Here is a 13,370-nt window from a genome sequence, read left to right on the forward strand (position 1 = left end):
TTCACCTCAAAGTTTGAACCGTGTGTTCAACATCAAGTACTTGGGCTGTATGTTCAGATTTCAAAAGCATTGGGCTGCGTGTTCTACTCTCAACAAGTGTGTGCTGTGCGTTCACAATCAATTTATGGGCTGTGTGTTCAGAAATTCAAGTGATTAAGTTGTGTGTTCAAAATGCAAACAGACTGCTGTGTCTTAGGCTAAAGTGTTTAAAACAAGCTATGTGCTAGAATGAGCAGATAAGCATGGCAAAAGCGGGGAATGCACGGAAAATGCAGACTATCTTACACATGGCAGAAGGTGTAAAAGTGAAGTACATACCTTCTGTGCCTGATGGGAGAGGTGAGACTCCGACTCCCGTAGCAAAAGATCCACCGGGGCTCGATCGTCGAAGTCCGTAAAATGATAAAAAACTGCCCGTGGGAGGATGTGCGTCGGGGGGTCGTATCTCTCGGGAACAAAGGGGCGAATCCTCGGCGACAGAGACATGATATCTGGATCACCTCCGGCACCTGGAGAACCTTCACCCTGAGGGAAATGACCCGCCATCTCGAAAGATCTGCAAAGAGGAGCAAAAATGAGCAAAATGAGCCAAAATTGGAAAAAGTCAACAAAAGTCAACTCTCGAGAAAGGAAAAAGTCAACAAAAGTCAACTCCCGAGAAAATCTTCCAAATGTTGAGATAAATTTACCTCAAGTGGTGAAAATGGAGAAAGAAGCACCGAAATCAAAATCTAATCGGTTCAAAGTGAAGAAAACCGAAAGATTTCACGAAACAACTTTGCGTAGGGCGCTGGAAAACGCGTATAGAGCGCAGATCTGAGAGGGAAAATGCTTTAGGAAGGGAGAGGGACTGATTTCGGTCCTGATGTTATGAGAAAAAAGTGTTTGGCTTTGTGTATTTAAAGAAATGAGAGCAAAAGGACCAAACTGCCCCAGATTTGGGCTAGATGGTCGGCCGACCACCTTTTCTGGTAGGTCGACCACCTCTCTCCCTCAAACCTGGTCGGTGGCCTCCCCCTAGGACCAAACCTGGTCGGTGGTGTTCCCAAGGTGGTCCCCAAGGTCTCTGCAAATTTTGGTGATGATTGGAGTCCCTAGGACCCGAGAAAGTACTAGAAAAGTGCACTTTTCGTCGCAAAATCCCTCCGCGGGAACTTCAACTCCAACTTTCGATGCGTGCTTCATCATCACTCATCAAGAGCAAGACGTATCCTTTTTGAGCACGTTGTGACCCTTTCGGGAGGTAAACCAGAGGTCGCGATTGAGTCGCACTCGTCGAAACTTGCATTTCTTTGCTCATTGTTTCACGTCAAACACGCATTCGAATTTGCACTTATCCTGCATTGTTATGCACGTCATTTGCATTCTCATGCATACCACTTGCATTTTTGTGCACGTTTCAAGGGTATTGTCATACCCTCACGCTTAGCTTGCATTGACACGCGCGTGTCTCTTGCATTGCAATGCACTCTCCCATCGACACCCTGTTTGTCTACGTTCGATATAGCGTTGAACATGTGTTGCTAACTATGTTGTGCTTGTTGAGTTTCTCTCTTTTGTAGGCACGATATTGTATGTACGGTTCATTTGAGGCTGGTGCGACCAGACGAGCCGCGCAGGTATTGTATCTTCTCCGTGTGAGACGCGACGAGAATTGAATAATTCTCCACATTCTTAACTGTATGAAATATAGTTGTTGCTTTGCATTCTTGCATAAAACTGTTGCGTGTGTGCTTCATTACAGCTTGCTGCTTTGCATGATCATGATTTATGTCAGACTTTGTGCATATCATTTTGCATCTCGCCCCTTGCCTGTGGGCATGCCTGCGGGCACATCTGTGTTATCTTGTCTGCTTGTCTAAGTCTTCGGCCTTGTCAAAAATGGGTCGTCTCTAGGCTTTGACATTCACTCCTGTCACGAATGACTTCCGAGTTCTGTCAAAGAGGGGCAACTGTAGACATCCCATTTTTGACCGACCTTTAGACTCATACGTCACCAGTTGAGCGCTCGCTGATGTTGCATATTGTGCTCGTTCTGAAGTTGCGGAGTCTCGGCTGAGAGCCTTGCCTCTGAACTTTGGAGCTCTTTTGTGCTTTGCCTCAGTTTGCGAACCAGGTCCTATTTTCTCTGTTTTCTCTTCCCGATGGGAGGGAGAGGTCTCGTAGATCATCTCTCAGTGGCCGTAGGCTACGTTTCGTGGTCGTAGGCCATTTTTTCCATTTGGAGCCCAGTTTTCGGTTTTCGGAGCCGTCGGCCGTACGCCTCAGTTCAGGACTGCTTGACTACCTCCGTTTGCTCCGGTTTTTGGCACACACCTTGTTTCCTCTCTTTAGAGGGACACTGTGGCCCGGGAGATCACTTTCGTGGTCATACGCCACTTCCGGTGCCTAACAGCCTGTTTTCGGGGCCTCAGACTGCGCGTTTTGGCCCCCGAACCTTCGTTTTGCATCCGTCTTGGTCCATCTTTGGTAGGGACCCTATTTTCACTGTTACGGAGGGGATAGTATGGTGGCCGGCCACCTTTTCCCCTGAAAAACCAGTTTTCTCATTTTCTCTCCCCAAAAGCCGATTTTTCTGACAGAAAGCTGGTTTTTTCCACTTTTGAGCCATATTTTCTAGCTTTTCGTACCACCATTGTGTTGTGCTCATCTGGGAGGCCACCAATATGGGTAGGCCAGCCAGGAATTCATCTTGACCCTTTTGAACCTTGCTTGAAAGCTGGTTTTTCTCTCTCCTAGGTCACTTTTTTCGGTTTTTCACCACACAGCTGTATTCTACTCATATGGGAGGCCACCTTTCTGGGTATGCTGACCAGTAATTTTGCTTGACCCTTTTGACCCCTGGTCGGCTGACCAAGGGGAGTGGCCGGCCGGCCACCTCAGTTGGTCGGCTAGCTTTCTGCTTTTTGCTCTTCTCAAGTGTAACATAGTTGTGCCAACTGTGAAGCACTTGACCCACTGTCCATGATTTTGAGTCTTTTGTTGACCTTTTTAAGTTGATTTTGACCCTCTTGCTTAGGTTCTTAGGGAAGCTTTACTCTTTTGTCAAGCTTCTTGAGGAAGCTTGACCCTTTTTGGTCTAGCTTCCTTAAGAAGCTTGACCCTTTTGGGTTTAGATTCTTTGAGAAGCTTTGAACCCCTATCCCTTCTCCTCTATATAACCAACCCTCCATCCCAATTTGCAAGGGTTAGAAAAAAGTTTGGCCAAGGCACATGCACTCCACCCTCCATAGCCTTCTTCTCCAAAGCTCCAAACCCTAATTTTCTTGGCCATTTACACTACACCTCTAAGCCTAACACCTCCACCATCCATTCCAGCACCTTGGAACTCATTTTCAGAGGTTTAAAGCTCACTTTCTTGTTCCGAGGTTGGTTGCATTGCTGTGTTACAAGGGTAAGTCCTCATTTCCCCCATTTTTGCATTATTTTTCTCTATACCTTAGCTCTATTTCTAAGCATTTTCGAGCCTTGGTGTAAACTGAAAATAGTCTTATTTTGAGCTCCTCTTCATGTTTGTTTAAGAGTACTTTTCTTTTTGAGGTCTCCTACCCCCTTGTATGCTTTATCTCTCTTTCAGGGCTTATTTTGCATGATATATTAGCCTTATTTGTGAGCATTTTTGGACCTCGACCTAAAATGAAGAAAGTTTTGTTTTGACCTCCTCTTTAAGTTTTATTGAGGTCAATTTTCTGTTTGGAGTCATTTTCCTCCTTGCATGCTTCATTTTCCCATGTTTTGAGCCATGCATATGAGCATTTGCATTGGCCTTGTTTTGGCCCCTTAGACACTAAAATCCAGTGGATTTTTAGTGGCCTCGATGTGTCTTTGAGCCCCAAAATCATAGAGGGGTGACCCTCTCACCACTTATTCTCTTTACTAGCATTGTTGGCCTTCCAAAGGGAATTTATTTTGCATGCATTGAAGTCATGTTTCAGGCCTCATTTTGTGAGTTTTATGGTCTGCATAAGCTCTGTCCAGAGCCCATTTTTCCATATTTTATGTCTATGATGCATGTGTAGAACAACCCCCCTCAAGGCCTTTCAAAGGGTCTTTCATTTGCATGCTTCCTAGGTTAATTTCAGGGCATTTTTGGTGAGTTTTAGGGCTGTTATAACTCATTTCCACGGGTGGTTTTGCCGTGTTACATGTCTATCTTGTATGTGCTTAATAACCCCTTGTAAGGCCCTCCAAAGAAGCCCCTCATTTTTGCATGCATTGGCTGAATTTCAGTGATTATTCGGGCATATTTCGGCATGTTTTATTCACTGTTTTTGGCTGGTTTGTTGAGTTCTCATTTGCTTCATATACATGCCATGTAAACCATGTTTGCTAGCCAATGTTGCATGGTATTTTAGCCCATCATGTTAGCATCTTTTGGCCATGCTCTAAACTAGAAATGTGCATGTTTTGGGACTGCCTTGGCTTTGTCTTTTGACTTCACGAGCAAATAATGCTTTCTTTGTATACTTGTGGTTCAATACATGTGCCTAGTTTTGAGTTTCGGGGCTTATTCCATGCATCGGGTGCCATATTTCCATGTGTCAGGACCATTTAGCATCATGTTTTAGTGCTAGAAATTACATGTTCATAGGCCATCTTTCATCCCTTGCCATGCTTTGATAGAGTGGCATTTGATGCCTTAGGTTCGGTCCTCGGTATGCGTACACGTGTGCACGCAATTCGGTCGTCTCATTTTCATCTAATGGCCACTGATGTGAGTGTGGCAGAGATCCATTCATGATGGTGTAAGTCCATCGTGCATTGTGCATGTCATTTCGGTCCATAGCATTGCGTTTGCTAGATTGCATGTTAGAACATCGTGTATGCCATGACACATCAAGCATTGTGTATGCCATTTCATAGCATTGCGTATGCTAGGTTGTATGTTAATCGCATTGTGTATACCATCTCATTTGCATCATGTTTGGGATAGGAGTTAGCCTAAGCACGGGAAACGAGGTACATTTCGTACTTCGAGTGACGGAACGTGTCTCAATTCCCTGTCGCCGACACTCCGGATTACCCATGATGGAGTTTAGGTCTTGTTGTGTTTCCATGTGCATTCATTTCATATTAAGTCGTGCAATTCGACTCCTCGGCCATCATGCATCGATATGCGTGATTGGTGGCACGAGGATCGAGGACTACACTCTCCAAAGAGTAGTCATGCACACATATGTGAAAATACTTTGCCACGCCCCTTTGTTGCTCTCTGTTGCAGTAAATCAGAAATCAGCGGCCTTCTGGAGCTTTGCACAATATTACGAGAAAAATTGCAAACAGAGGCAAACCGGGGCATCGCAATGGATTTCCGCGCAAGGCAACTCAAGCATACATCATTCATCATTCGGAATAAGAGCTGTGGTAGTCCGCGGATTTGCGTGCTAATTTATCTGCTTTTCTAGATTAATTTGTTAATTAATTAGGATTTTTGTATTTATTCAGACTGTACTATTTATTCGGACTGTATATTATTTATTCGGACCCACTGAGCGAGGGCAATGTTGTAATAAGTGTGCGTGTGTGTGATGTATGTCTTCCAATCCCATGTCTTTCTCCTTTTTATTTACCAGCTTATGATGGTTAGATTAGGGCATGTTTCAATTAGTATACTTATGCTCCCATGTTTGCATTCATTCATCTGTCTTGCATGCACCGGGCTCGGCGCACCATAATAACTGCATTTGTATTTCAATTCCAAATTGAATACGTGTTAGCTGTAGCATCATCATATGCCATGTTTAGAATAGCCGAGCCTATTATAGTTGCATTTTTGCATGTGTTGCATTAGGCATTTCTGTATAGTTAGGATCATGCATGGATTTCTAACATAGCTTCTGTTTTGGCTTGGAGTACTCGGTAAGTTTTATGCTTTAGCATCCTTGTATGCATGTGAGTGACTGCCATGATAGCATGCTTACCATGAGGCTACGTGTTTATGTGATATAACTGCCTGAATGCCTGTGGGTGAAGGTTAGGTTATTTGAATTGGAACAATTCGTTAATTGTGAGTTTTAAGCCCACTAGATAATGGCAAAATCATGTTTTTCAAGCCCATCCGAGGGTGGCAAATCCATGTCTTAGCCTACTTGCAAGTAGCAAACCATTTTCAAAATAAACAAACATGAAATGTTTTGTTCCAATTCAGGCGATCCAATCTATACTTGTATGCTGTGCGCATCACATAGTAAATCTAGGCTAATAACCGGAATAAGAACGCATAATGTTTTCAAAACTAGATATCATGGTTAGTAGAGGCCGATCTTTGATCGGGTGAGCGGGGGTGCTCACGAAGTGACCTTCCCCAATCGTACCCAAGTTCCCGAGCCGAGGCAACTTTGGTGATGACACGTGGCCTTAGACAACGAGTCAGGGTTTTCTAAATTTCTCCAAAATAAAATATTTAGGTGGTGAATCTGTATCTGGCAAAGCAGTCCATGTTTGACACTTCTTTCAAAAAATCTATTTTCAAAAAATGATTTGCCGGATTTGGACTCTTTGATGATTTCATCGGTCTTGCATTACACTCTGCGAGATTAGATACAGGACCGTGACACAAATTGAGTCTGAACTGTAGTGAGGCCTGAGGGCACGTCTACACATACTAACGAGAGAGAGGACAGAGAGCAGAAAGGGAGCTCGTGCACAGCGAGAGAGCAGTAAGAACGAGAGAGAGAGAGAGAGACCAGTAAGAGTGAGAGAGACGGGGCTGAGCGAGAGAGAGAGCAGGAGCGAACTGTGTTATCTAAGAAGCGTGATTGCAAATGACGGGGCTGGGGAGGGTTTATATCAGTTCTAAAAGCGTGGTTACAAACCACGAGTTCACTTAAAAAAATTGTATAAAAAGCGTGGTTCACAACCACGATTTCAGCAAAAAAAAATTTGGCCAAAAAGCGTGGTTTGAAACAGCGAGTTCAGAAGAAATTTTTTTCTTCATAAAAGCGTGGTTTAGAACAGCGAGTTCAGAAGAAATTTTTTTTTGGATAAAGCGTGGTTTAGAATAGCGAGTTCAGAAGAAAAAAAATAATTAAAAGTACCTTTTGTAACCACGATTTCTTAATCAAAAGCGCGTTTTGTAACCACGATTTTAACACTTCCCAAATTCCACGCGAGACAGGCGTATAAATGTTGAAATCGTGGTTCTGAACCACGATTTAGCCTATTTTGGGAATTCTTTCAAAACTAGGCTTAGTTTGGGAATTGATTTAGTATTTTGGCTTATTTAGGGAAATGCCCCCATGTTATTTGCCCATTTATTTAGCATATTTGATTTAAAAAGTTGATTAATGGTGTTTGGTTGCAATTTTAGATTATAACATATTTGATTTTTGAGTAAATTAATTTTTATATTTTGGCCTGTGTCATTTTAGTAATTTGAAACTCCTAAATAAGTTAATAATTTCATAACTGTTGCCTTATTTTTGAGGGTATATTGGATATATGTACAAAAAAAAAAAAAAAAAAAAAAAAACGTTTAGTGACAACTTATTAACCAAACAGGTGCAACTTATTTATTTATTTATTTATATTTTTTTATTTATAGATTATGAAAATTTGCATCAGACGTATTTACAATTATTTTAAATCTTTAAAGCTAATAATCTTAAAAGCTATAGAAATGCTACATGTACTGAAATTCTTAGTAAAAATCTTATTAAAAGTATGTGTATCCAAACATCATTAGATGTCCAAGTATTTTGACAACTAATTCTATTTGGCCTTTCTTACTTTTAGTAATATTTCAGTAAGTTAAAATTAATTACTCATAAATAGTAATACTACATGCACAAAAATTCTTAATAAAGTTTTTTTTTTTTTTTGACCAATCAAAAAAGTTTATTGATGAGAGAAAACCTTTCAAGAAAGGAAGAAAAACAACAATAGAAAAAGGGGGAATGATGCAGAGGCCATTATAGTGAAACAACCCAATCCTAACTAAGTTGGCACTAGACAGCTCACAGAATCATATGATAAGCATCAAACCAAGAATCTGTTGGTGAGGGACCAACAAATACACAGATACACTATAGTAGAGCTAGGAAAACATCTGCATAGATACACTAGAGCAGAGCTAGCAAGACTGCAGGGCTAACATCACATATACACCAGAGCAGCATAGATACAGAGTCAACAAGGTAATAGCAGAACACACTGAACAACAGAGCAAAACAGAACACATATACACCAGAGCAAAACACAAATACATAGGCAACACATTTAACAACAGAACATGATCTAACTAAGGTTGTGGACAATATCATGCATTGAGTAAGAGAAGCCTAGAAGGTTGGATTTGGCCCACAGAGCCACTCTCCATTTGACAGTAATACTCAATTCCTTGAGATTAAATTGACACCCATTGAAGATGCAATCATTCCTGATTTTCCAAATAGATCAGAGCATAGCCAATGGAACTAAATTCTAGAGCTTCATAATACTATTTTTGCATTTGAAACCCATCCACTAGTGTAACAAAGCCACAACTGAAGCAAATCTTTAGATTGGAGTACTAGAGAGTCTACATGCTTGGAGTAAACAGTGTGGAGTAGCAACAAGTTGAATCATAATTTTTTTTCCCCTAGAAGATGGAGAGAGGAGGGTGGAACCTGGTGCTTAGAAGAAGAAGAGCAGGAAGAGCGGGCAATCAAAGCAGCCCATCTATGGTTGTAGATGGGTTGTTTACCATATTTGTAGATGAGATTCCAAACTCTATAAATCCAAAAAGCTTGTATACTTTATTCAGTAAGTTCAGAATAGTTAAGGATGTCTTTATTCCAATGAAAAGAAGACAAATTACAAGCTCTCGGCTCAGATTTGTAAGGTACAATTGCAAGGTTGCAACAGACATGATGATGCTAAAAGCTGATGGTTTATGGTGTGATAATAAAGCTCTGAAGGTGAAGAATGCATCATATAAAAAAAGGGAACAGAAACAACCTATAGCGAGAAACAATGGTGGTCCGATAAGGGTGGTGAGGATGTGGTCAATACAAATAGAGGATTTTTGCACTGAGAAACGCAGAGTATGAAAAAGAAGTGTAGAAATAACCCATGATAAAGAGCAGATGAGACGAGATGATGAGTCAGTATCAAAAGAGGAACTCTACACAACAACAAATGGAGGCTGTAGGAAGAAGATCTTATGCTGAAGCTGATCAAAATGGAGTTATCCAGGAGAAGCCAAAAGTGGTTCTAAAGGCTTATGATTCAGGAAATGATTGGCTATATGAATGTCTGATTGTGAAGCTGAAAACTTTTTCTTCATTCAATGATTTTTAGAAGGAGTTTGAAAGAAGAGACCTAAAGGAGGCAAGAGTGCGAGATGGAGGTGGAAGGTTAGCAGTACTAATTTTTAAATTAGACCTACATATGAAGGAAGCAAGAATAACTATTGAAGAATGGATTTTTCATTGGTGTGAATCTATAAGTGATTAGGAAAAATGGCTACATATCAAACAAGAAAGGTGTGTGTGGATTACTTGTGTGGGTGTTCCTTTTAACTTGTGGAATGTTAATACTTTTACAGATATTGGTAAACTATGGGGGGAAGTTGTCTAGTTAGATGACAACATTCTTAAGCAGAGTTCCTTTCAGTATGGTAAGGTACAAATAATTATGAACATGTTTGAATTCATAAATACAGTGATAAATGTTAAATGCCATGGAAATTTTTCCCTAGTCCGAGTGTGAGAAGATTTATCTACTGCAGACACTACATGTTTCTGTCAACAAAAAAGCTAGGAGAGTGAGGATGTTGCTTCCAAAACTCAGGAAGAGGTTGATCAACTGGTAAAAAATGATAAGGGTGGTGAGGATGTGGTCAATACAAATACATAGAATGAGGTAATGCTAGGAAAAGATGTTGTGGCAAGCAAAGAAAAGGACATGGTGGACACAGATACAGAGGAGAAGGAATGAAGTAATAAATGAGAGTGTATATCAGCTGTAAAAGAGACAAAGTGTGATTTGGGAAGCACAAACGATGGAGGTGATTGTTTGGTGCAAGGTCTGGGTTAGTTGAACAATCCAAGAAAAGAGGTGGCAAATGAAATTCAAATTATAGAAGGCCAAATTTGTTCTTCTGGGGTTATGAGGAGGGTTAATGGACCAAAAAGGTCGTGACCCAATTTAAATTTAGAGGTAGTTTTAAATGGGGGACAGTTTGGGGAAATGGATAATGGGCCTATCATTGAGGCTTCTAACATAAGTGAATGTGCAACTCATACTCAGGTAAGTCCACCGATTCTTCATTCGGCCCAGCAGGGAGAGAAAAACAGGGGTAATACATCAAAAAGGGGGAAGACTGTTGAAAAAGTCACCAATCGAAGTAAGAACAAAGGAGCTGAATTGAAGAAAAGAGGAAAACAAATGAAGAACAAGGGTGGGCTGTTTAGCAATTGTCTTCAAAATGGAGCTATATTTCAATCAGCAACTACTGCAATTTCATTATCAGTTTCGTAGAGTACAAATTTTAGGAGTATGAAGAAGTTGTTGAATAAAGCACAAGCTACAATTCAAGTTGGGAAAATTTTGGGGCTGAACTGTGAAGGTGTAAACACCTCATTTTTGACCGTCCTCAAGACTTGGACATCATTGTTTGTGCATACGATGATTGTGATTGCATGTGTTCGTTTCAAGTGCTCGAGGTCCTCGGTGGAGTGCTTGAGGTCCTTGGCGGAGTGCCCTGCTTTTGAGCCCTAAAACTGTGTCCGTTTTGTGCCTTGTTTTGGACCAAAACCTTGTTTTTTTTACACTCAAATCTCCAATGCTTCAAACCTCAGCACCTTGGGACCAATAGGCCACCTCTGGTGCCTTGCCAGCCCCCTTGTGTGCCTTGTCGGCCACCATTGTGCCTTGTCGGCCAATGGTGTGGCCTGTTGGCCATCATTGGTGGCCTGTCGGCCACTGATGCGTTTTTTTCAGATATTTTCTTGACAGTTGTTTCAGCTGTTGGCACAATGGGCTTGATCACCATACATGTGTATGGACTGATATAACTCAGCTGAAAGCTTTTTTTTATATATAAATATGGGACCTTCTCCCCCATTGTAAAAGGTTAGAAAATTTTGAAGCAAAATTCTCTCTCTCTTTCTCTTGAAATTTTGTACTTAGTTGCTTAGTGCCTCTACACTTTTGTCTATCAACCCTTGAACAAAGTTGCTTCTCTTTGGGCTGAGGTTACTTGAGACCCTTTTTGAGCATTAGAAGGTGGTTGTCGCTTGCTTTGTTGCATAATTTGTGCCTTGGCTTCAAAAGGTATAACACTTGCTTGTTAGCTTATTTTGCATACTTGCTTTGTCATTTTCTTCTACCGTTTTTGAGCTGTTTTTGGGGCTGATTTTGAACTATAAGAAACTCTGTTCTTGTGGCCTAAAGATGGTGGTTTGAGGCCATTTTTAGTTAGGGGGTGGTTCACCTTTCTTACTTCTTCATTTGTAAAGCTTTTTGTACCTTTGTTCACCACTTTCAAACCAACTTTTTTGGGCCTTTTAACCACTGAATTTCAGAGATTTTTTAGTGGAAAAAAACTCATTTTGAAGTCCAAATCTGGAGGGGTTAGCCTCTCCTCCTCGTGTCTTGTTTGGATGCTTAGTTAGCTTTATATGTTAGCATGTTTTTCTAGCTTAACTTAGCTCAAGTTCAGCATGTTTTAGCCTCTGAAATAGCCTTCTTTAGCGTTGTTTTTGGCTGGTTAGTTCATTTGAGTCTTGTTTTACATGGTTGTAGTGTAATAGTCTTCACAAGTTGGTGTTTTACGGTCTTAGACACCTCTTGTTTGAGTTGATAGCATCTTTTGGTATTGTTTTTCACTCTATTTCAGCAGTATAAACTCTGTATCCTCCCTCTTTGCTTCACTCTTTCATTTGCTTTTGAGGGTTGTTTCAAGCTTAGGATCCTTTAAGATTGAGATTGAGGTCATGCTTAATGGTTTAATCCTCTTTGAGGGGTTCATTATCAACGACATGATCTCTCTCTTGCCTTACGTTATCCCTTGGTTGACATTTCTTTCACCTTAGAGGACACTCACCAATGGACAAATTGATTAAAGAATGATTTGGTAACTAAAATGTGTAAACAAAATTGGCAAGTAAAAGTGGCAAGATAAGCATTTTTTTGTGTTGCATTGCATGTGTTCAAATCGGACGTTAATTTGAACACAAGGAAAATGGGACATTTCATACTCAAAGGTGATGAAATGTGCCACTTCCTTAGGTTTTCGTTGCCCCTGATCATGCATGACAGGGTGATGGCATTTGAGTCTTGTTTTGCATTCATTGAACTTGTACAAATTGGTCCCTTAGCCATCATGCATGGAAATTGCTTGATTGATGGTTTGAGGGCCAAATGTATCACTCCTTTGAGCTTGTGTTGATGATAAGGGGTGATACATGGTATAAAAAACCTGCGAGACCACCCATTTCTTGCTCTGTTTTGTCCTCTGTTGTAGTAAGAAAAGACTTGGCTTCAGTGGTCGGCAAACCCTCATCAGTGGCCGGCAGGCCACCTCTAATGGCCGATAACCCCTCAGTGTTGGTCGGCAAACCCTCATCTGTGGCCAGCCGGTCAGCCACCAGTGAAAAATTCACTATTGTGCTTCTGAAGCAGAGCAGTGTTGATTTGGAGGAAGAAAATAGTGTAGGTGTTGTGCAACAAAGGTAATTAGTGACAGACTGTGGATGTTCTTCAGGTGAAAAACCAAGCATGCATGCATCCCTCGTTTCCCGAGGCCATTTAGTTAATTTGCTTAGTTAATTAGGCATAGCTAATTCATGCAAATGCTTGTAACTATTTAAGTAGATTAGTTAATTAATTCATGTTGTAATTAATTAGCTTAGTTGGTTTGTAATTAATTAGGTAAGTATTTAGCTAATTAGTTTGCTTTGTAATATTTAATTAACTTAGATAGTTAATTATTTAATTGTTTTTACTTAATTAGCTTAGATAGTTAATTAATTCATGTTGTGTAATTAATTAATTAAATAGTTTAGTCTAATTGATTAATTAGTTAAGTGTGTTGTAATAATTAATTACCTTAGAGTAAGCTTTTTATTTATTCAAAGTGTTGTAGTAATTAGTTAAGTAGTGTAGCTTAGTTAGTTTCATTCGGACGCTCCTTCGCAATGGCGTAATGTGGTAATAAGTGTGCGTGCGTGCGTGTATGTCTTCTAACCCCACGTCTTTCTCCCTTTTATTTATCCGCTTTTGATGGTTAGATTAGGAACACCATGTTTTAATTAGCATCTCTTATGATTACATCCATTCTTGTTTTGCATGCACCGGGGCTTGGCGCATCATTCAAACTGCATTGTCATTTCAATAATTCTTTCAAAACGTGTTTAATCGCATGTTATTTAAATTGCTTCATATGC

At 40.5% G+C, this 13,370-nt stretch overlaps 1 protein-coding gene across 1 annotated transcript; it reads left to right on the forward strand.

Annotated features, from left to right (window-relative positions):
- The first annotated feature begins 8,585 nt into the window (after positions 1-8,585).
- LOC114270273 (uncharacterized) lies at positions 8,586-9,029 on the forward strand. Its single transcript, XM_028211718.2, has one exon. It carries the CDS (start codon positions 8,586-8,588, stop codon positions 9,027-9,029), a length of 444 nt encoding a protein of 147 aa, XP_028067519.2.
- Positions 9,030-13,370: the final 4,341 nt, after the last annotated feature.

Source organism: Camellia sinensis, chromosome 2 (assembly GCF_055761805.1).
Source record: "Camellia sinensis isolate YWXY chromosome 2, ASM5576180v1, whole genome shotgun sequence".
Classification (NCBI taxonomy): Eukaryota; Viridiplantae; Streptophyta; class Magnoliopsida; order Ericales; family Theaceae; genus Camellia; species Camellia sinensis.

What these genes read in the sequence shown, in the direction of transcription:
- LOC114270273 (XM_028211718.2), top strand. Translation starts at nt 8,586, where the DNA reads ATGGAGAGAGGAGGGTGGAACCTGGTGCTTAGAAGAAGAAGAGCAGGA.